At 32.8% G+C, this 24,628-nt stretch overlaps 1 protein-coding gene across 4 annotated transcripts in view; it reads left to right on the plus strand.

Annotated features, from left to right (window-relative positions):
• TPR (translocated promoter region, nuclear basket protein) overlaps window positions 1-24,628 on the plus strand; it is a 70,945-nt gene that overhangs the window by 10,771 nt on the left and 35,546 nt on the right. For all 4 annotated transcript variants that reach the window (XM_051998768.1, XM_051998766.1, XM_051998767.1 and 1 more), the window contains exons 4-25: window positions 4,986-5,059; window positions 5,918-6,014; window positions 6,698-6,801; window positions 7,501-7,665; window positions 8,065-8,157; window positions 8,826-8,906; window positions 8,994-9,081; window positions 10,270-10,410; window positions 10,852-10,943; window positions 11,181-11,378; window positions 11,721-11,828; window positions 12,596-12,822; window positions 13,829-13,992; window positions 14,364-14,500; window positions 14,587-14,735; window positions 15,186-15,348; window positions 17,932-18,066; window positions 18,819-18,959; window positions 19,514-19,682; window positions 20,186-20,352; window positions 21,150-21,302; window positions 21,832-21,948. In XM_051998768.1, coding sequence (XP_051854728.1) covers window positions 4,986-5,059; window positions 5,918-6,014; window positions 6,698-6,801; window positions 7,501-7,665; window positions 8,065-8,157; window positions 8,826-8,906; window positions 8,994-9,081; window positions 10,270-10,410; window positions 10,852-10,943; window positions 11,181-11,378; window positions 11,721-11,828; window positions 12,596-12,822; window positions 13,829-13,992; window positions 14,364-14,500; window positions 14,587-14,735; window positions 15,186-15,348; window positions 17,932-18,066; window positions 18,819-18,959; window positions 19,514-19,682; window positions 20,186-20,352; window positions 21,150-21,302; window positions 21,832-21,948 — 2,963 coding nt within the window. The remainder of the gene's footprint in view (window positions 1-4,985; window positions 5,060-5,917; window positions 6,015-6,697; window positions 6,802-7,500; window positions 7,666-8,064; window positions 8,158-8,825; window positions 8,907-8,993; window positions 9,082-10,269; window positions 10,411-10,851; window positions 10,944-11,180; window positions 11,379-11,720; window positions 11,829-12,595; window positions 12,823-13,828; window positions 13,993-14,363; window positions 14,501-14,586; window positions 14,736-15,185; window positions 15,349-17,931; window positions 18,067-18,818; window positions 18,960-19,513; window positions 19,683-20,185; window positions 20,353-21,149; window positions 21,303-21,831; window positions 21,949-24,628) is intronic.

Here is a 24,628-nt window from a genome sequence, read left to right on the forward strand (position 1 = left end):
CAAATATAGAACTCAAGAGAAATCTAAAAAGGTAAAGATTAATCTTGGGAACTATATTTTGACTATATAGATGCATAAAGAATACATGTATACCTTGTTCTAGAAATTGATGTGGAAAGGACATTGTACCAGAAAAAGGGTAAAGTGGGGGTAGTACATCTCATGAAGAGGCATAGGAAACCTATTATATCTGAGAGAAAGAATGGAGGGGGATGAATATAGTGGGTATCTTACTGCCTTCAGAATTGGCTTTAAGTGAAAAATCTTAAGACATATTCAATCTATGGTGAAACTTCTCCCATCTCATTGAAAAGTGAGAAGGGAAAAGTGGAAAGGGAAGGAATAAGCTAAGCGGAAGGGAATACGGGAACTGGGAGGGAAAGGGGTAAGATAGGGGGAGGAACTCTAAGGCGGGGGGAGGGACACTAAAAAGGGAGGGCTGTGAGAAGCAAGGGGTGCTCACAAGCTTAATACTTGGAAGGGGGGGAAAGGGGAAAGAAGGGAGGAAAGCATAAACCGGGGTTAACAAGATGGCAAGTAATACAGAATTGGTCATTCTAACCATAAACGTGAACGGGGTAAACTCCCCCATAAAGAGGAAGCGGTTAGCAGAATGGATTAAAAGCCAGAATCCTACAATATGTTGTTTACAGGAAACACACCTGAAGCGGGGAGATACATGCAGGTTAAAGGTAAAAGGTTGGAGCAAAATCTACTATGCTTCAGGTGAAGTCAAAAAAGCAGGGGTAGCCATCCTGATCTCAGATCAAGCTAAAGCAAAAATTGACCTAATTAAAAGAGATAAGGAAGGACACTATATCTTGCTAAAGGGTAGCATGGATAATGAAGCACTATCTATATTAAACATATATGCACCAAGTGGGGTAGCATCTAAATTCTTAAAAGAGAAACTAAGAGAGCTGCAAGAAGAAATAGACAGTAAAACTATAATAGTGGGAGATCTTAACCTTGCACTCTCAGAATTAGATAAATCAAACCACAAAATAAATAAGAAAGAAGTCAAAGAGGTAAATAGAATACTAGAAAAGTTAGATATGATAGATCTCTGGAGAAAATGTATTGGAGACAGAAAGGAATACACTTTCTTTTCAGCAGTTCATGGAACCTATACAAAAATTGACCATATATTAGGACATAAAAACCTCAAACTCAAATGTAGTAAGGCAGAAATAGTAAATGCATCCTTTTCAGACCACGATGCAATGAAAATTACATTCAACAAAAAAGCAGGGGGAAGTAGACCAAAAAATAATTGGAAACTAAATAATCTCATACTAAAGAATGATTGGGTGAAACAGCAAATCATAGACATAATTAATAACTTCACCCAAGAAAACGATAATAATGAGACATCATACCAAAATGTATGGGATGCAGCCAAAGCGGTAATAAGGGGAAATTTCATATCTCTAGAGGCCTATTTGTATAAAATAGAGAAAGAGAAGGTCAATGAATTGGGTTTGCAATTAAAAATGCTAGAAAAGGAACAAATTAAAAACCCCCAGTCAAACACTAAACTTGAAATTCTAAAAGTAAAAGGTGAGATCAATAAAATTGAAAGTAAAAAAACTATTGAATTGATTAATAAAACTAAGAGTTGGTTCTATGAAAAAACCAACAAAATAGACAAACCCTTAGTAAATCTGATTAAAAAAAGGAAAGAGGAAAATCAAATTGTTAGTCTTAAAAATGAAAAGGGAGAACTCGCCACTAACGAAGAGGAAATTAGAGCAATAATTAGGAGTTACTTTGCCCAACTTTATGCCAATAAATTCGACAACTTAAATGAAATAGAAAAATACCTCCAAAAATACAGCTTGCCCAAACTAACAGAGGAAGAAGTAAATATCCTAAACAGTCCCATCTCAGAAAAAGAAATAGAACAAACTATCAATCAACTCCCTAAGAAAAAATCCCCAGGACCAGATGGATTTACATGTGAATTCTACCAAACATTTAAAGAACAATTAACTCCAATGTTATATAAACTATTTGAAAAAATAGGGATTGAAGGAGTCCTACCAAACTCCTTTTATGACACAGATATGGTACTGATACCTAAACCAGGTAGGCTGAAAACAGAGAAAGAAAATTATAGACCAATCTCCCTAATGAATATTGATGCTAAAATCTTAAATAAAATATTAGCAAAAAGATTACAGAAAATTGTCACCAGGATAATACACTATGACCAAGTAGGATTTATACCAGGAATGCAGGGCTGGTTCAATATTAGGAAAACTATTAGCATAATTGACTATATCAATAACCAAACAAACAAAAACCACATGATCATCTCAATAGATGCAGAAAAAGCATTTGATAAAATCCAACATCCATTCCTAATAAAAACACTTGAGAGCATAGGAATAAATGGACTTTTCCTTAAAATAGTCAGGAGCATATATTTAAAACCATCAGTAAGCATCATATGCAATGGGGAAAAACTGGAACCTTTCCCAGTAAGATCTGGAGTGAAGCAAGGTTGCCCACTATCACCATTATTATTTAATATCGTATTAGAAACACTAGCCTCGGCAATAAGAGTCGAGAAAGATATAAAAGGAATTAGAGTAGGCAATGAGGAAACCAAACTATCACTCTTTGCAGATGATATGATGGTATACCTAGAGAACCCCAGAGATTCTACCAAAAAGCTATTGGAAATAATTCATAATTTTAGCAAAGTAGCTGGCTACAAAATAAATCCCCATAAATCCTCAGCATTTTTATACATCACCAACAAAACCCAACAGCAAGAGATACAAAGAGAAATTCCATTCAGAATAACTGTTGATACCATAAAATATTTGGGAATCTATCTACCAAAGGAAAGTCAGGAACTATATGAGCAAAATTATAAAAAAGTCTCCACACAAATAAAGTCAGACTTAAATAATTGGAAAAATATTAAGTGCTCTTGGATCGGCCGAGCGAACATAATAAAGATGACAATACTCCCTAAACTAATCTATTTATTTAGTGCTATACCAATCAGACTTCCAAGAAAATATTTTATTGATCTAGAAAAAACAACAACAAAATTCATATGGAACAATAAAAAGTCGAGAATCTCAAGGGAATTAATGAAAAAAAAATCAAATGAAGGTGGCCTAGCTGTACCTGATCTAAAATTATATTATAAAGCAGCAGTCACCAAAACCATTTGGTATTGGCTAAGAAATAGATTAGTGGATCAGTGGAAAAGGCTAGGCTCACAAGACAGAATAGTCAATTATAGCAATCTAGTGTTTGACAAACCCAAAGCCCCTAACTTCTGGGAAAAGAATTCATTATTTGATAAAAACTGCTGGGATAATTGGAAATTAGTATGGCAGAAATTAGGCATGGACCCACACTTAACACCATATACCAAGATAAGATCAAAATGGGTCTATGACCTCGGCATAAAGAACGAGACTATAAATAAATTAGAGGAACATAGAATAGTTTATCTCTCAGACTTGTGGAGGAGAAAGAAATTTGTGACCAAAGATGAACTAGAGACCATTACTGATCACAGAATAGAAAATTTCGATTACATCAAATTAAAAAGCCTTTGTACAAATAAAACTAATACAAACAAGATTAGAAGGGAAGCAACAAACTGGGAAAACATTTTCACAGTTAAAGGTTCTGATAAAGGCCTCATTTCCAAAATATATAGAGAACTGACTCAAATTTATAAGAAATCAAGCCATTCTCCAATTGATAAATGGTCAAAGGATATGAATAGACAATTTTCAGAGGATGAGATTGAAACTATTACCACTCATATGAAAGAGTGTTCCAAATCATTATTGATCAGAGAAATGCAAATTAAGACAACTCTGAGATACCACTACACACCTGTCAGATTGGCTAAGATGACAGGAAAAAATAATGATGAATGTTGGAGGGGATGCGGGAAAACTGGGACACTAATGCATTGTTGGTGGAGTTGTGAACGAATCCAACCATTCTGGAGAGCAATCTGGATTATGCCCAAAAAATTATCAAATTGTGCATACCCTTTGATCCAGCAGTGTTTCTATTGGGCTTATATCCCAAAGAAATACTAAAGAAGGGAAAGGGACCTGTATGTGCCAAAATGTTTGTAGCAGCCCTGTTTGTAGTGGCTAGAAACTGGAAAATGAATGGATGCCCATCAATTGGAGAATGGCTGGGTAAATTGTGGTATATGAATGTTATGGAATATTATTGTTCTGTAAGAAATGACCAGCAGGATGAATACAGAGAGGACTGGCGAGACTTACATGAACTGATGCTAAGTGAAATGAGCAGAACCAGGAGATCATTATACACTTCGACAACGATATTGTATGAGGACATATTTTGATGGAAGTGGATTTCTTTGACAAAGAGACCTAACTGAGTTTCAATTGATAAATGACGGACAAAAGCAGCTACACCCAAAGAAAGAACACTGGGAAACGAATGTAAACTATCTGCATTTTTGTTTTTCTTCCCGGATTATTTATACCTTCTGAATCCAATTCTCCCTATGCAACAAGAGAACTGTTCGGTTCTGCAAACATATATTGTATCTAGGATATACTGCAACATATCCAACATATAAAGGACTGCTTGCCATCTAGGGGAGGGGGTGAAGGGAGGGAGGGGGAAAAAAATCGGAACAGAAACGAGTGTCAATATAATGTAATTATTAAATAAAAAATTTAAAAAAAAAATAAAAATAAAAAATAAAAAAATAAAACTAAAAAAAAAAAAAGAATATATTTTGAATAGGTGGAGATGATCATATTTGTAAAATTAGGAAACTATTGAACCAATATATATATATCATTGGTCAAGTCAGAGTTTATTTGGGCTTCAATTTCCTCAACTTTAAAATGAATGAATCAGATTCCATGTTCTCTGAAGTCCCTTTGAGATATAAAATTGTATGATTTTGTTTTTCTGCTTAAGTATTGTGTCATTTTTTTAATATTCTTTATATTCAGATCAACAATTGAAGTCAGTGACTGAGAAAAACAAAGAATTGGAAACTGCTCAAGATCGACATGTTGCTATTCAGGTAAAATAATCATTGTTCATATGCATAAAGATGATTTGCAAATTATTTGTGGTTCACATTCCAAGTTAGTAAGATTGCTTCTGTTGTATATTCTTTTTTCTTCTTTACAACAATTGATTCTTGGCAAAAAAAAAAAAATAACAAAATAAAGTTTGTATTCACATCGGATTATTTCACAGTAAAAACTTTTCAGAACATTAGAGAAGCCAATAAGCATTTCCATTGAATATAATTGAAAAGAACTTTATACTGTTTATAGTAATGGATTACTTAGCCACCATAATGCTAAAACCTTGTGACTCAACAATAATAAAAATAAAATTTTAGACTATGGCCACAGTAGTTAATTTTTTAATCACTTGGTTTTTGTTTTTTTTTTAACAAAAACTATTCGAAATATGGTCTCTTCTTACCAAGAGTTCTTGTGAAAATTTGCATAGATACATTGTCCATGTATCACAATGGGAGAGTTGCTTATTTATTTACTCTGAATGTTACTCTTAATTATTACTTTATGTATTCAGTGAGTTGTTTTAAAAATAATCACTTTTAAAATGAGAAAAATTATGAAGCAAAATAGATCTAGTGCTGACTGAAGCCCTGAGCATAATTTTCATAGATTCATTCAACTTCCAAAATTCTTTTTAAAATTGACATTAGGAAAATGTGAATTATGTTGAAAGAAAGATACCTGACTTAAGCTTTGGCTGATTTAAATCAGACAAAATTAAGATGTATTTTGTATATCTAGAATTTAGCTTGAAATTTCATGTGCCTAGTTAATAGTGACTTTACTTTGCTAAATAACTTACTTATGTTAACATTGTTTTTACTTTATACTCTTATTTTAATGGATAGAGTCAACTTACAAGAGCAAAGGAGGAATTAGAAGCTGAGAAAAGAGATTTGGTCAGAACCAGTGAAAGACGTTCACAAGAACTTGAATATTTAACTGGTATGAAAAATATGTTTAAAACTTTTGTTTCTTATTAAATTGAATTACTTTTTAAGATTAACAGGGGAAATCTTAAATTACACTCTTTTCAATCGTAACGTTTTAGACTATGCAATAAAGAAAGGTATAATTATTTCTGGTCTTAAGGGTGGCTTTGAAAGATGTTAATCCTTATTACTTTATGTATCTTTTTAAGATTATGGCTCTTTTTAAGAGAGAAGTTATGAAACAAAATTAATCTATTAATCTGGAGCCAGAGCATAGTTTCCCTAGATGAGCTGCTCAGTGGCATCTCTTCAGAATCTTAAGAGTGTATGAAAGACATATAAACAGTGGATACTGTTGCAAAAGTGCAAAAATACATTTGCATTTTCCCATTTTTGCTTCATTTCCTACTTCTTGTATTAGCTAATGATTGCATTTCAAGTGAAGGTTAAATTTATAAAACAAGTAAAGCATGGAATATTGAATTGAAGAGCTAGATAACTAATTTAGCAAGCTCAAAGGCATTTTTTTGTTTGCTGTTTAGATTTTATTGTACTGAATGTACAATACCTTTGTTGAGTGTCTCTTAATGTGAAAGCTACAGTATCAATTGTTAGGGACATACAGCAATGACTAAGACATGGCATTTATATACTGTAGCACTTTTAATAATTTTAATATCCTGTTCTGACTTTTAGAGGATGTTAAGCGCCTAAATGAAAAACTCAAGGAAAGCAATACCTCAAAAGGAGAGCTACAGTTAAAATTAGATGAACTTCAAGCATCTGATGTTTCTGTTAAGGTACTCAGCATGTACAAATTGTGGTTCATGATTAAAACTTTGGGAAAATAAATCTCAAATATAGTCAATCAATTGAACTATTTTTTTTTACTGTTGTCATAAGAATTTTTTGGTATTTCTAATCTTTAATAATAGGGATCCAGAGCTGTCATTTTTACTGGGAAGGTTACATAGCTGACTGAGACATTAGTCATGATCTGTTAAATTCAACTTAGATGTTTATTTTTTATCTAAGATGAGCAATTTGTAAAACAGATACAGACAGAAGGGTGCATTCCAGGTATAAGATAAGTTGATGGCAAAGGCATGGAAATGAGAAATGGGATGCCTCTTATAAGGAATAGAGAAGCCTATTTGGCTGGATTGTAAAATGTAGCAAGAGAAGAAAAGTATAAGAGGTTGGAAAGATTGATTTAAACCATTATATAGGGCTTTAAAAGCTAAAGTTTATTAAAAAAACTTGTCAGAAAATTGTAATTATAATCAGTGTGTGACATTTTAAAGTGTTATCCTCAATGCATGTCTTATTCAGTTTTCTATGAAGCAAGATTTTATTCAAATTACAGACTACAAGAAGCACTTCTGACTTTAAGCAAACAAAAATATAGCTAATATTCTTTAGTTTTATACCAACTCTATTTTGTCTCTTTTAAATCTTTTTCCCCCCCTCTGTAAAACTATTTCCTGTGATTTCTGTAGTATCGAGAGAAACGTTTGGAACAAGAAAAGGAATTATTATATAATCAGAACACATGGCTGAATACAGAGCTAAAAACCAAAACGGATGAACTTCTGGCTGTTGGTAGAGAAAAAGGAAATGAAATCCTGGAACTTAAATGTAATCTTGAAAACAAAAAAGAAGAGGTAAGATAGTAGGATAAAAATACTCTCTTTATGGATCTGTGGTCAAATCTTTTCATTTTTAGAATTGTGTGTACAAATTATATGAGATATTTCTTTAGTTTTGAAGCAAAACAACATTCTAACAGGAATATAAACCAAAAATTGAAGATATTAATATTTTGCTTATAAAATCAAAAAAGATTTCTTTAAGATTTCTCTATAACTGATTTATTTTTTGATATTTCATTTTTTTAAAAAAAAAATTCTCCATGTTGTACTACTACATTTTTTGCAAATGTGTATGAGGGAGGGAGAAGTAGAATGTGTGATTTTGTTGTTGTTGTTGTTAGTATAATCATAAAATTGAAGTAATTTAAATTTTGTGACACTCCTTTCCTTGCATAAATTTTGTTCGTATAGGTTTCCAGGATGGAGGAACAAGTGAATGGCTTGAAAACATCAAATGACCATCTACAAAAACATGTTGAAGACCTTCTGACCAAATTGAAAGAGGTATGTTAAGTTCGGATACTACTTTGAAAATGTGAAAACATTCTTGGGTTCATAAGTTTGGGGCTGGAAGAGACCTTATGAGCCATTCGAGGCAGCGAGGTGGTGTCGTTTATTAAGCAATAGACTTGGAATAAAGAAGACCTGAGTTCAGATTTGACTTCAGACACTCAGTATGTATGACCCTATTCAAGTTACTCACCTCTGTGTGCCTTGTTTCATCCTCAATAAACTAAAGATAAGAATACCTGCTTTCCAAGTTTATTATAAAGAAAAAGTAAGATCATTATATGTAATATTTGACTTAATTCTTCATAGATTAGTATCTGAAGATCAAGAACAGACTGTGCTATGCTATGTCAAAAATGGGAATACATATTAATTTCAATATTATAAAATTCTTAATAATTTCCCTAGAGGACCAGAAAATAATGAAATCATTTTACTAAAGCCTTTATTGTTATTTTAATCAGTTTTGGAACATGATTATAATTTAATTTTAAGTCATCTTGTCATTTGGTAAAAATAACATTTTCTTGTGCACTCTTTCTCTGTCCTCCCTCCCCCTCTCTCTCTCTTTTAAAAGAAAACCCTCCCTAATCTTGACCATTTGAAAAAACTCCTATCAGTGAAGAGATATTAGGATTATTATGATTTTGTTTTCTTTCTAGGCCAAGGAGCAGCAGGCCAATATGGAAGAAAAATTTCACAATGAGCTAAATGCACACATAAAACTCTCTAATTTGTATAAGGTAAATACAAAACCATAAATTTTTAGCGTCCTGGTCTTGTTGGTATTGTTGTGATTTTAACAGCTTCTAATTAAACATTATTTTAAGAGTGCTGCTGATGATTCTGAAGCAAAAAGCAATGAGCTAACTGGAGCAGTGGATGAGCTTCACAAGCTTTTAAAAGAAGCTGGAGAAGGTAAGAAAAGTTCTAAAAGGAGAGGGAAAATATTTAAGATAGATTCCTTTTCTCTTGCGAATGATATTATTAACATAAATCAAGTAGATTTACCTGAGTGATAAAATTTACCTGAGAGATTTTAAAACAGTATTTTAGAAGTGAAATTTGGTTCTAGTCTTAGTTCTAATACTACTGTGTACTAGAATTTTGAGGGGGGAAAAAAGCTGTTCTGTTGCTTCATAGGTACATTTGTGTTACATTAATATCCATATGTGCAAGATGTTTCAAAAATCTTATTACAGTTTTCAGCTATTAAAGCTTTTATCTACACCGAGACTTGGGATACCCTATTTATTTGTCTATCACTATCTTATACACATTAATAACATCATCTGTTCTAGGTTATTTTTTCCTATTCTTGCATACCATATTCTTTTCTGTCAATTTTATAAAGTTAGATTTTTCCTTAGGGCAACTAAGGTTGACACATAGGTTACAGTGTCAAACCTGGAGTCAGAAAGACTAAATTCTAATCAGGCTTCAAATATTTATTAATTGTGTACTAGATTTGCCTGGGCAAATCACTTAATCCTTTTTGTCTCAGTTTCCTCATCTGTAAAATGAGCTAAAGAAGGAAATGGTAAACCCCTTCCCATATTTCTGCTAAGAAAATCCGAAATGGAACGATGAAGACTTGGACATAGCTGAAAAGACTGAACAACAACAAAGATTTTCCCTAACTCCAGTATGCTAAATCTATGTCAAGGCTTATTACTTTGTTTATGTTCATTTTCAGAACCTATCTTAAGCTTTCTCACAGTGTGAATTATACTATCTGATTTCTGACTGTACACAAAACATTTACACATAGGCCTTCAAAGAAAAAATCACAAATGAAGTGAAACTGTTAAATTACCATCCCTTTTTTTCTATATGGAAAACGGGAATATCAGGAGACCAAAAGAAACGTTGAACCAAAGGCATGAGTGTTAAAACATAATTCAATTGAATTGGGAACTTTGAGTGAACAATAGTAGATAAAGAATGATTATCTCCTCCCCTCAAATCAACTTTCATCCTTGAAAGCGCGCTCATTTTATATACGTTAGAAGAAAAAGCAAGAATTTTTAACACTAAAATTTAGCAACTTCTAGGTTTTCTTCTACAATGTGATGATTTCTTTTTAAATTTGTCTTAATGTTTTAGCTAACAAGGGAATGCAAGACCATTTAATGGAAGTGGAAGAATCAAAAGCCCAAATGGAAAAAGAAATGCTAGAGAAAATTGGCAAATTAGAGAGAGAACTAGAGAATGCTAATGATCTACTTTCAGCCACAAAACGGAAAGGTATGGATGATATTTGCATATAAATGTTTTTAGTGACTTGTAGCACACAAATTAATGTTCTTTGAATATATAAAAGGTGGTATAATATTTAAGTTTAAATATAAGTACTTTTATTACCCTACTAGTCTGAGGCTCAGAGACCAAGTAACTTGCCTGTAGTCAAATAGTTAGGTGACAAAGACAGGTTGAACTTGAATCTCTAATAACTTCAAATCCAGTACTCAAATGAAAGAGGGTATACCAGACACAAAATTATCATGAGGAAAGGCATTTAGGAGGTAACCTTGTTGGGCTGGAATATAATGTGAAGTAAGACTGGAAAATACTTGAAATGTAGGTTAAATTCTTTTTACATGTGTTGGAAAACTCAGTAACCTAGATGTTTAGTTTGTTTTGAGCTTGTATAGTTATGAAATATTATTTATGTGTTTATATGTGTAGGGGCCATATTATCTGAAGAGGAACTCGCAGCTATGTCTCCTACTGCAGCAGCTGTGGCTAAAATAGTGAAACCTGGAATGAAATTAACTGAGGTGAGATTTTTAAAATTTAAGTATAATAAAACATTTTGATTTAAAATTCCAGAACTGCAAGTTATTACTTAGAAGAATCATGCCTAGAATTGACTTGGTAATATCCATATTCGTGAAATGACTGCCTAATTAATGTCACAAAAAATTTCTTTTAAATTTCATTTGTGAACTATTGTGTTCTTACCTGTCCTTTAATATTGTACTTAGACTCAACATGGTTATGTTTTCTCTTAACAGCTATACAATGCATATGTAGAAACACAAGATCAACTGCTCCTAGAGAAGCTGGAGAATAAGAGAATTAATAAATATCTAGATGAAATAGTAAAAGAAGTTGAAGCAAAAGCACCAATTTTAAAACGCCAACGTGAGGAATATGAACGTGCCCAAAAGGCTGTGGCAAGTTTATCTGTTAAGCTTGAGCAAGCAATGAAGGTGAGTGTACTCTTCTTTGTTCCAACCTAGGGAATAGGTAAAGATGAAACATGATTTATTAGTTTATTTTAAATTTTGTAAAAATTTAAAATTGATAGTAACAAGTAACTGCTCAGTGGCATATTGTAAAGAATGTTCTCTTTAGAGTCAGTCAGAACAGACATGATTGAAATTCTTAAGGGTTATTTCCTTTTTTAACATTTCCCTTCTGTGATTTAGTACTAATCTGCTATACTTCTAAGCAGTCTTTGATAATGGTAGTCTCAAATTTCTTAGAGCAAAATTTTTGTCTTAGATAGAAATTCTGATTTTTGCAAGTTTTAAACTATTTCTGGTTTATAGGAAATACAGCGATTGCAAGAAGACACTGATAAAGCCAACAAACATTCATCTGTACTTGAAAGGGACAACCAAAGAATGGAAATACAAGTGAAAGATCTATCACAACAGGTTAGAAAATTTGAATTTTAGCACTTAGGCCTTCCTCTGATTCTGCCTTTGGGGATCAGTGTTTCAGAGGTTAAATTACCTTTATAGTAGTTCCTTTCCTTAGTAAATCCTTCCCTATAGGGAATAAGGATTGACCCACTTTATATCAAATGACACTTTACAAGGAATTAGATTTTAAAGTTAATGTCTATTATGTTTCTCTTACCAAGATACTTTATCTTGTTATATTATTTTACTGATATTGCTAAACAATATCTTGGGGAGGGGGGGGAGTTTATGTATTTGACAACTTTTTAGATAATAAATGCAATTTTACTTATATCAAAATTGCTTGGATTTAACCAAAAACTGTCTTTTACTTTGAAACTATCAATATCTAAATGATAAGATGGAAGGCTTTTTTTAGGTGATTAATTAAAGTGGTACTGCTGCTTATAATAGATGTTTATATAATGCTTTCAGGCTTGCAAAGCACTTTAATTAATCTTTTACAGTAATCCTATGAAATAGGTGCTGTTATTCCCATTTTACAAATGAGAAAACTGAGGATGTAATAAGAGTCTGAGGCAGTATTCAGATTTAGATCTTCCTTTCTTGCAAGTCTTAAAACTCTACTGTGTTAACTGTTAACTGTTTTTTTTCCTCTCTGAAGTCTTTAAAATAACAAGGACATGAGAATGATTTCTTAGAAATTTGCTTTGTTTTAAATATATTGTTTATTTCAGACCAAATCAGCAATACTTTAATAACATTGTATCCTCTTTCAGATTAGAGTTCTTTTGATGGAACTTGAAGAAGCAAGGGGTAATCATGTAATTCGTGATGAAGAAGTAAGTTCTGCTGACATCAGTAGTTCATCTGAAGTTATATCACAGCATCTAGTCTCCTACAGAAATATTGAAGAACTTCAGCAACAGAATCAGCGCCTTTTAGTAGCCCTTAGGGAGCTTGGAGAGACAAGAGAAAGAGAAGAACAAGAAACAACTTCTTCAAGGTAAAAAGTTGAGAGTTATTAATTAATAATCTATTTTTATGTTTTGCTTTAATAAGATAATCTTCCTTTGATTTATGTAATGGGTTTTCTGTCTTGTTAGGATTTTTTTATGTTAACCTTAGGAAAATATAATTAAGAGAATAAGTCATTTAAATTTGTAAATTTAAATTGTAAAATCATTTGAATTCATTAATAATGAGAAAACAAAAATAGATATTACGAAAGACTGAAAAAAAATTTTTTTAAGTGGATTAAAATGATAGTAAAAAGAATAATCTAGATAGTATTTTGAATTGGTTTTTGGGGGTGTTGTTTTTTTTCCTCCCCAATTGGACCAGCTTGCATTTCTTAAGTACTTAAAAGGTGCAGAACACTCTGTTAAGTACTGGAGATACCAAAACAAAGATTCTTGGAATCAACACATTGTTCTTGATAAATTGTACATTTCAATAATCTTATGTATTTAAAAGTTCTTTGTATAAGTACTAGATACTTTATGCATGCTTAGTGGCATTAAATGAATTTTTCAAAGCATTCAAATGGTTTGAACTAGCTAGAGGTATTCAGAGAAAAAAATTCATAAATTTAAAATTATCCATCATTTTCATTGTTAATTTGATTTATATTTTGTATTGTATAGTCTTATGCTCATATGCTTGGGATTTCCTCCCCCATCTACCCATTAAAATCTTAATATTGTTTAAAGCCAATTTCAAACATTTCTATGAAACAATTATCTTCCATTAAACTCTAATCATTTTGGTTTGCACTTGATGCTCCATTTTCTTTCTATGCATATATTTCATATCCCCCTATTACATATTAACTCTATAATAGATTTACTGTGTCTTATATAGATCATGTCTTCTTCACCCCCAGCACAGGAGGATATGTATGATATTATGTAGAGTATTATAACGTAGAAGCCTGTAATAATTTGTGGTGGAACTATCAAAATTTAGTCAATGACATTTCTTTAAAGTATATAACTATATTTTTCTTGCAGAATTACTGAACTTCAACTTCAACTTGAGAGTGCCCTCACTGAATTGGAACAACTTCGTGAATCCCGACACCATCAGATGCAACTTGTTGATTCAATAGTCCGTCAGCGTGACATGTATCGTATTTTGTTGTCACAGACAACTGGAGTTGTTATTCCATTGCAAGGTAGACATTATTTAAACTTCCAGGTACTTGGGGAAAAAATAAATTTAATATATTTCTAAAGTCTTTATGTTAAGAAATGATCTAGTTCTAACAAAAGAATTATATTTCTTGATTGTGTTTACTTGCCATTCTTTTCTTTCAAAAAGTCATGTGCTCCTAAGTGATTCTTGTTAGCTTGACTCATATGATGTTTCCATCTTTCTCTGAATAAAACAATGAAGGACACATGTAATACTAAATTCTGCACTTATCTAATTCAAATAACTAATGCCCATTTCATTATTTTTAAAAAATGATGCAATAAATGCAAAGACATGCAGGAAACTAAAAACAACTCTGATAACTACTGTGCTCATTTTGTTTTTATGAAGCGTCAAGCTTAGAGGAGATTTCCCTGATGTCCACACCAAAGCATTCTTCAGGTGTGTCACAGACCATCTCCACTCCTGCTCCAGTTTCCACAGTTGAGTCAACAGAGGCAATAGAGGCCAAGGCTGCACTTAAGCAGGTATAATTCTTCTTTTTCTTTTTCTAGGGCATGTTTTAAGAAGGAAAGTTTTCAGCATCATCCAATAATTTCTCTTTAATGTGTAGTTGCAGGAAATTTTTGAAAACTACAAAAAAGAAAAGGTAGAAAATGATAAAATTCAAAACGAACAAGTTGAGAAACTTCAGGAGCAAGTTACAGATTTACGGTCACAGAATACCAAGATTTCTACTCAGCTAGATTTTGCTTCTAAACGGTAAATCTGTTTCTGTTTAAAATGGAAAAGCCATCTAATCATTTGCTCTTTTCTTTATATTCACTAACATGAAATGTCAGGTACTTTTCTATTTAATTAGAATCTAGTTTAAGTTCACTGTAACTTTTTACAGGGTTGTTTGTTTTTTAGCTAATCAGTATTAAGGATTTGTTATATAAAAGTGAATAGTTTACCATTTTGGCATAAGGAAGTGTTTTTCCATTTCATATGAAATTATTATTCCATGTATTCCAAGTTTGGTCACTTAACTAGGTTACATTTAGGTTTTATTCAAACCAAATTTGAGAGAAAAGTGTGACCCTTTATACAGTATGGTACCTATTTCTGCATTCTTTTTAAATAAAATTTAACATTTTAAGAATTCATTCTGCTTATTTTTTGAGCTTGTCAGTATTCCAGTTATAATGTATTTTTGCTTTTTTTTGCAAGCTATGAAATGCTACAAGACAATGTCGAGGGATACCGTCGAGAAATTACGTCTTTACATGAGAGAAATCAAAAACTCACTGCAACCACTCAAAAGCAGGAGCAGATCATCAATACAATGACTCAAGATCTAAGAGGAGCAAATGAGAAGTTGGCAGTTGCAGAAGTAAGATTAATTTTCCTTTTGTAGATTTTACCTAAAAGTGCTCTTGCTTTTTTTTTTTTTTTTTTTTTTTTTTAATTTTTTAAACATAAGTTTAACATAGATATAACTTAGATATTTTTGGATCTTACAACTGGTTTGTGGATAGCAAGTAATCTTTACCATGCAGATTTTATATATCATTTGATCATAGAAACTAAAGAGCAGTTCTCAAAGTGTGGTCCTGAAGTTTAAAACTTTTCATAATAATAAAAGAACACCTTAGTTTCTAATCCTATAAACACTGATAGCCATAGCTCTTATAACAAAAGCTTTTCGAGGAAGAGAGGTTTTCAGTAATTTCTAAAGAGGGCCTGAAACCAAAATATTGGACAGTTGCTAGTATAAGGAAACGCTCAGCTAAGCAAACTCTCAGATAAGCAAACTTACTCTATCAATGAACTCTCTTCAAAATTTAGAGACTTAAGAGAGTTCCCTGGAACACTAAGGAATTGAATGAATTACCAGTCACATAGCCAGCACTTGTCAAAGGTTTGGCTTAAATGTAGAGCTTCCTAGCCCTATGAATAGATCCTTGTCCAGTGTACTGTACTGTTAATTGGAAATGGGCATTTACTAGTATTCCAATAAGAGATAGAAAATTTAAGAATCAGTCCAACTAATTATTAACAACTAGCCATTAAGTATAAACTATTATGTAAATTTTGATTATCCAGACATGAAGTAAGGAAATAGTAGCATGTCATTTTGACTTTTATACATCTTTACTTTGTTCAGATAATTTTTAAAAAATCATTCCTTTAAGATGTATAAACTTATCTGGTTCAACTAAATAGACTATAGTGTGAAAGGGGACATTGCGCCAGTAAGGGGGTAGGGGGGGAATAGGGCAAATATCAATAAAAAAATAAACTTTTATTAAGCACTTACTATGTACCAGACACAGTACTCTAATCACTGGAAGTACAGGAGACAGCATATAAATACAAAGCAAACTATATACTAACTGTATATATATCCTGTGTGTATATATATATATATATATATATATATATATATATATATATATATATATATATATATATATATATATATATATATATAGGATAAATAAGAATTTAAAAAAGCAAAGGACTGGAATTAAGAGGGGTTAGAGAAGCCTTCTAATAGAAGATGGGATTTTGGTTGGGACTTGAAGGGAGCTAGGTAGGTCAATAGTGAAAGCAAAGAAAGGTTCTAAGGATAAGAGACAACCAGCAAATTTCTAGAGCTGAGACCTTGAGTCTTATTTGTAGAATAGCCAGGAGACTTGTGTCACTAGATTGAAGACTATGTGTTAGGGAGTAGTAATAAGATGTAAAAAGACTTGAAAAATAGTAGGAGCCTTTGTTATGAAACAGCATCTTGTATTTGATCCTGGAGGCTTTGAGAAGCTAGGGGTGGGAGGTAGATCAGACCTGTGCTTTAGGAAAATCACTTTAGTGGCTGATTGGAGTGAGGAGAGATTTGAGGCAGGCAGACCCATCAACAACTATAACAATAGCCCATATGTTAAGATGATAAGGGCCTGAACTACAAACTTTCTATTGATAAAAATAGATCTGGAAAGCTATTACCATGTTACATACTAGTCATAAAAACCCTTCTTTATTCCTAGAAATGGGAAGTATTAACCCCTTAAATTGAACAAAGAACCACCCCAGAGCAATATAGGCTTATCTTTATAATATTTTTGTTGCTTGTGCTCCCTATACTAAGAATATAAGTAACTAAGTGTTGTGATTTTAAAACCTCTGAGTTTCTCCTTGTCTCTTGGTATTCCAAGTTTATTGAATTCCATGGGTGAATGGAAAAGCTTTATTAAACACTATGCTAAGTGCCAGAGTTCTCAAGAAGGTCACACTTTTGTGTTTCAGATAGTGTGTGTGTGTGTGTGTGTGTGTGTGTGTGTGTGTCTGTGCGTGCGCATGCGCAAATGTGCGTCTAGAAAGAATTCAGCTGCAGAACTGATGGAGAGTCTTGAAAATGCTCAGGGTTCAGTAGAGAGATGGATAGATGAATCAGCAGATGAAAGGCAATATCCATACTAAGCCCTGGTGGTATTCTATCTCATAAGAATGGTTGTAATTGATGATCTATAGCTTATCCAAGTGATGGAAGGATCATGATGGGGTTGGCAGTTGAAGAGCCATAACAAGAGTGATTTGCTAATAGCTCTCTCCTCCCCCAGCTCTAATCCCTTTCTATTCTGAGAATTCTCAGTGGTTTGGAGGAAGGGATTAAGTAAAGCTGTAAGGATGCACTGCTGGCCTTGTCTCTCTCTCTGAATATACAGCCTGATGGAGCAGGGTCAGAGAAAGAGTTGGTAATCATAGCATCCCTAACTGATCCCCTTGGAAGAACTTAAATGTTGTCTAAGTTTAGCATTTTGTTTATTATGAATGAAGAACTCTGCTTTTCCTGATACCTTAGCATTTTCTAAAATATCTAGTATATAATAGGCCTTCTATTAATGCTTGTTGAATTAAATATGTATTTGATTTTTATTTTTTCCCACAAAACTTTATCATTTTTTTTCCTTTTAAGGTAAGAGCAGAAAATTTGAAAAAGGAAAAGGAAATGTTGAAATTGTCAGAAGTTCGCCTCTCGCAACAGAGAGAATCTTTGTTAGCTGAACAAAGAGGACAAAACTTATTACTAACTAACCTGCAAACAATTCAGGTATTCCATTAAAGTGGAGGGGGGAGGAGGTATGATGTCTGTACAAAAGAAATAGCAATTTCTATTTTTTGTTACTATATAAGAGTGAGTTCTAGGGATTTTTAATTTGAACTTTTTGTTTTTTAAAATTTGATAACTATTTTAATAAAATGTGTTTAAAATCCTATATTCTATGCATTTAAAAAATAAGACCAGATCTATATAAATCTTTTTCTCTTGACATAATTGCAAGATCTTGAAGTTTTTGTAGACATTTTCCTCTGTAGTTATATTCATAGTGCTTCATTTTGATAAACGTCTGAAAATAATTTCTTAGTGTCTGGGTAGTCTGGAAATTAATCGTGTTCAAGTAGACATTTGCTGTATTTTTATAAATACAGGCTTTCTCTTTGTAGTAGATAAAAAGAGCTTGTGTTGCTTAGCATATACTGATGGACAGTTTTGATCCATTCTCTTTTCATTGTTGCCCTCTTATTCTTAGAACCACTAGCTTTCTTCAGGTCTCAGCTCAGGTACTATGTACTGACTTCTCTTCAGGTGCTATCTCTCACTCTATCCCCCCAATTTACTTTTTTCTGTTTGAGTATGTGTATATATTTTTTCTGCCAATAAATTTAAATTCCTTGAACTCAGAAACTGTTTTCATTATTATTTTTGTCTTTCCATTGCCTCACACTTTTTATAGGCGCTGAATAAATTTGTTTTGTTTTTTTTTAATTTTCTAAAATCCTATGACTTTTCCTTTTCATAAGGGAATACTGGAGAGATCTGAAACAGAAACCAAGCAGAGACTTAATAATCAGATAGAAAAACTTGAACGTGAAATATCTCAGCTGAAGAAGAAATTAGAAAATGAAGTAGAACAAAGACACACACTTACAAGAAATCAGGATGTGAGTATATTTGAAAAGATAATTGTGGTTTAATCTTGCCTAGTATGAATTTAGCCAACACACTTATTTGCCTCTATAGATCTCTGACTGCAAATTACCTGGTCTGTCTTAGTGCATAATATTTCCCCATCTTCATGTCTGAGCTTGTCATTGCCTAAACTCCTCCTTCCTTCTTTCCTCATTGTCTTTATAAATGTTATTTTCCATGCCCTAGAAAGATCTCTCCTATTGTCTTTTAGGACCAGATGAGCTATCAATCTTTATAAAACCTTTATTAGTCACTTAGCTTTCATAACATTTTGTGTGAATCTCCTTTTTGGCAGCTGTTATCATTTGTTTGTGCATTATCTGTATAGCTGTTTTATTTTCCCTATGGAAGGTTGTAAATTCCTTGAGAGCAAAGCTTATCTTGTTTCATCTTTATACTGTTGTCACCTAGGACAGTTTTATTTTGAGTGTTTTCCACCAGCCATTTTTAAAAGACGAGGGAAAGAAAATTTTGGTTTAAATTTCTGTTTTAAAGTGGAAACATTCTTGAAATTCATCTTTTGTAGGTTCATCTTTTAGATACAAAGAGACAGCTAGAGACGGAAATAAACCGTCACCTTAATACAAAAGAATTACTAAAAAATGCTCAAAAGGAAGCTGCTACATTGAAACAACAACTCAATAATGTTGAAGCCCAGCTTGCTTCCCAGTCAGCACAGAGAGCTCCTGGAAAAGGTAAACTAAGTTTATTATCTGCACTATAATCTGTCTTGCAAAAACTACATTATAGACTGATCAGTTTTAGGTAAAAGAAGAGGCACTTATTAGAATTTATGGAGCATTAGATTTTTAGTTTTAATCACTGAGTACTTTTCTTCCCAGCATAAAATCAGGACAAAATATATTGTTTACTCTTGACCTATTAGATTTTCCTTAGTAAGTTGAATATTGGTCTGTAAAGTGTCATGAGCAGGTAATCATAATATGCTTCAATTGTTTAACTGTTGAAAGTATTCAGTACAATGTCAGAAGTCCTCCAATTCAGCAGCCTCATTTTACATATGAGAAAATTAAAACCCAAATTGTAAGCTTCTGCATGTTAATTATTGTTTCTCTATAGGTGTCACTAGCTTACAGCTGTGACCACATACTTAATATATAAAACACCTTGAATTGAATTGTGTCCCAAAATATCTATAAATAACATGTTGCTTATTTTTCTTTAAATATTATTTCAGGTCAGCCTAATACTAAAGAAGACATAGATGATCTTATCAGTCAACTGAGGCAAGCCGAAGAACAGATTAATGATCTGAAGGAAAGACTCAAGACAACATCTAGTAATGTAGAACAGTATCGAGCTATGGTTCTTAGCTTAGAAGAATCCCTAAATAAGGAAAAACAAGTAAGCAATATAATGTGGAGCACATGGAAACTTAATGTATTTAATATCAGGCTTTGATTTTTTCATTCAACCTTGAGCTATTTTTCAGTATTGAACATTTTCAATTAGTATTTCATTCTATTAATAGTTTTAGTAGTGTCATATCAGTGTGTGTATATCAGTGTATATGTATATTCCCATTTTAGTTACGGGTTAGACAGATTATACTTTACAAGTTGAATACTTGTCAAGCCTATCTCTAACATTCTATAACTGTGTAATCCTGGATACATAGGAGTCACTTAATCTGTGACCTAGCCATCTCCTAAAACTGTAAGTTAGTCCTCAATATATTCTGTAAGTGCTTATATGCTCAGTTTAACTCACACATTTATTTAGTACCTACTGTGAGCCAGACATTGTTGTGTGATGTGGAAATCCCAGAAACTATTAACAATTCTTATCTTCAAGGTAACTATGTAGAAACTTAAAAGAAAATAGCTACAAAATTATAAGATGGGGAAGTAGACATAATGAGAGAAATAGGGTTGAGCGGGATAAGGACATAAGGAGCGCTGGAGCTGATATTTTAGCGCATTGAGGGAGAAATTAATGGTTAGGAATGGGACTTTAGATATTGTCAGTTTTAGGACTAAAGATTATAAAAATTTTTTATGGAGCCATAAGACAAGTAAATTGTCACCCTTCATCTTCACAATGGTAATGTTGATTTTTTTTCTCAAAGTTTCAGGTCTGGTGTAATTTAAAATTAATTTACAATTTGTTTTTGGATTCTTAATTTGTTTTCTTATGGCAAGGTGACAGAAGAGGTACGTAAAAATATTGAAGCCCGTTTAAAAGACTCAGCTGAGTATCAGGCACAACTGGAAAAAAAATTAATGGAAGCAGAGAAGGAAAAACAAGAACTTCAAGATGAAAAGCGCAGAGCTCTTGAAAGCATGGAGCATCAGGTAAGTTTAATCCCTTGCCTGCCAGCCTGTTTTTTTTGTAAGTAATTGAGGATTTTTTTTCTTTTCTTTTTTTTTTTTTTTTTTTTTTAACAAGCTTTCAAGATAAGTTTTGTTAACTGCTTATTCCACTTCTGCAGTTTTCATGCTTGTACATAGAAACTGTTTGCCCAGCTTTTTGTTTTTAGCCCTTGTTTATGACAATCAAGACTTAATAATTGCTTCCTATAGTTTTACACCAGAGGTATCATATGAGAACATTGTCTGCCAGCAATACTGAGAGCCCAAACCAGAAAATGTAATTGGAAATAATTGACAAAATGAATAAATACATTAGAACATAAAAGATGTTGATATGCAGTTTTTCCAAGCCAATATGCAACCTTCTTAGGGATCTTTAATATAGTTTGATGGCCCCATTTCTTTTTCTAATGAAACCATTGCTTTATACTGCAAAAGTTTTTAAAGTTTTATTTTTGTAATGCTAAACCAAGTATACAGTTAATTTGGACTTTTTTCTTTTCTGTTGTAGCTATCTGAATTAAAGAAGACTCTCTCTAATGTTCAAAATGAAGTTCAAGAAGCTCTTCAGAGAGCAAGCACAGCTTTGAGTAATGAGCAGCAAGCCAGACGTGATTGTCAGGAACAAGTAAGTATTTGTGGTTTTTAAAATGGTTACTTCAGATCTTTGGTGTTCAAAAGAAAATCTGATCATAGTTTCATGATTGCCAGCTAGGCTAATTTAATAGATTATTTGCACTTCTGGAAGCTAACTCGGTAGAATATGTAGTAAATTATCATAATTCATATTTACTTCCACCCAAACATAAAATAGTACCCCAGTATAAATCCTGGATCAGCAAAAAGATGGGGTAAAACCATCTCTTAACCCAGGAAATCTGGAAAATGTCAGAAAAGGTCTATCTCACTTGGGAGCACAGTCCAGAACAGGAAGTGTCCCAGGTATCCAATGGGATATCTTGAGTCCCATTGCAGTGGAATAGACAGATGCCAACACAAGGATCTGCCACATGCCTTATTTAGCATAGCCAGGAAACAAACAGAACCAGCTCTGAGAACTTTGATGTGTTTCAACTTAGCCCTAGGCAAACAGATAGACACTTGGCACCCTGATACCAACATGCTTAAAAGTGTAGCCCTGGGGAAATATTAGAAATATCCCACTGGCCTCAACACATGCAAAACATCACAACTAGAATCTCAGCTCAACACCAGATAAGCTTCAGGAACCCATACACCCTCCAGCAATACCAGCCACCCTCTCACCTAACCCTCTCAGTGCAGCAGCAGACAGGCAGGTTCTCAATGGACCTCAGCACATCATCAGTGCAGCACTAGGTAAACAGCCAGGGCCTGCAGCCTGGCACAAAAAATCTGAAACAATGTCACTTTTACTTAAAAATTCAAAGTTAAAAGAAAGGAAAAGGCCAAGAAAGATGATCAAAAAACAGCCCCTCCTCCAAAAAAAAAAAAAAAAAGCAATAAAAAGAAGAAGAAGATGAAGAAGAATATGATCACAGAAAGTTATTTTGATGACAGGAAAAACCAAGATACAAACTCAGAATAGGATAACATAGTCAAACTATCTGTAGGCAGACATCCCCTTTCACACACACCTCCCACCCTGTCCCCAAACATTTGAGAGATGACAGAAAATAGGGAAAAGTAATAAGTGATAGAAGAGAATTACAAAAAAATAGAGTCAGCAGTTTGGAAAGAGAAAGCAATTATTTTTAAAAGTAGAATTGACCAAATGGGAAAGGAAGTTTGAGGTAACTGAGGAAAACAACTCTATAAAAATTAGAATGTCTCCTCTCAAAACTTGATAAATACAATCAAACAATTAAAGAAATTAAAGAATAGAATATTAAAAATTAGATTAGATATAAAGGATGACACATAAGCAATTAAAAGAGAAAGGAATAGTCTACTTGTCAGATCTATAGAGAAGGAAAGAATTCATGATGAAACGACACAAAGCATTAAGAAATACAAATTAGATATTTTTCATTATATTAAATTTGAAAACTTTTACACAAAATCAATAGAACCAAGATTAGAAGGAAAACAAGAAGTTGGGAAATGTATCTTTACAGCAAGTATCTGATAAACATGTCATTTCTCAGATATATAGAGAGAACTGAGTCAAATTTATAAAAATGCAAGCCTTTATTCTATTGATAAATGATCATAGGATTTGAATAGGCAGTTTTGATGAAATCAAAGTAATGTATAGACATAGGGAAAAGTGCTTTAAATCAGTTTTTAATAGAGATATGCAAATTAAGGCACCTCTGAAGTACCATGCAGCACCTATTATGTTGACCAGTATGACAAAAAAGGAAAATGATAAATGCTGGAGAGGATGTAAGAAAACTGGGATATAAATACTCCATTGGTTGAGTTCTGAACTTACCCAGCAATTCTTTTTTTTTTTTTAATTATAACTTTTTAGTGACAGAACCCATGCCTGGGTAATTTTTTACAACGTGATCCCTTGCACTCACTTCTGTTCTGACTTTTCCCCTCCATCCCCTCCCCCAGGTGGCAAGCAATCCTATACATGTTAATCACAGTATATCCTAGATACAATACATGTGTGCAGAACTGAACAGTTCTCTTGTTGTACAGGAAGAATTGGATTCAGAAGGTGTAAAAATAACCCGGGAAGAAAAACAAAAATGCAAACAGTTTACATTCATTTCCCAGTGTTCTTTCGTTGAGTGTAGCTGCTTCTGTCCATCATTGGGATCAATTGAAACTGAGTTAAATCTCTTTGTCGAAGAAATGCACTTCCATCAGAATACATCCTCATACAGTATCGTTGTTGAGGTATATAATGATCTGGTTCTGCTCATTTCACTTAGCATCAAGTTCATGTAAGTCTCACCAAGTCTCTCTGTATTCCTCCTACTGGTCATTTCTTACAGAACAATAATATTCCATAACATTCATATACCACAACTTAACCCAACCATTCTCCAATTGATGGGCATCCATTCATTTTCCGGTTTCTAGCTACTACAAACAGGGCTGCCACAAACATTTTTTATCCAGCAATTCTGGAGAGCAATTTGGAACTGTGCCCTAGGGACAACCAAACTGTGCATATTCTAATCTAGCAATAGATCTGAATGAATCCCAAAGAGATAATTTAAAAAGTGAAAAAGACCAAACATGAAAAATATTTATGGCAGTCCTTTTCATTGTAGCAAAATATGGGAAATTGAGGGGATGCCCATCAGTTGGAAAATGGCTAATCCAGTGGAATATGAATTTGTAATAAGAAATAATGAACAGGAAGATTG

The sequence above is a fragment of the Antechinus flavipes genome, chromosome 4 (genome assembly GCF_016432865.1).
Source record: "Antechinus flavipes isolate AdamAnt ecotype Samford, QLD, Australia chromosome 4, AdamAnt_v2, whole genome shotgun sequence".
Lineage (NCBI taxonomy): Eukaryota > Metazoa > Chordata > Mammalia > Dasyuromorphia > Dasyuridae > Antechinus > Antechinus flavipes.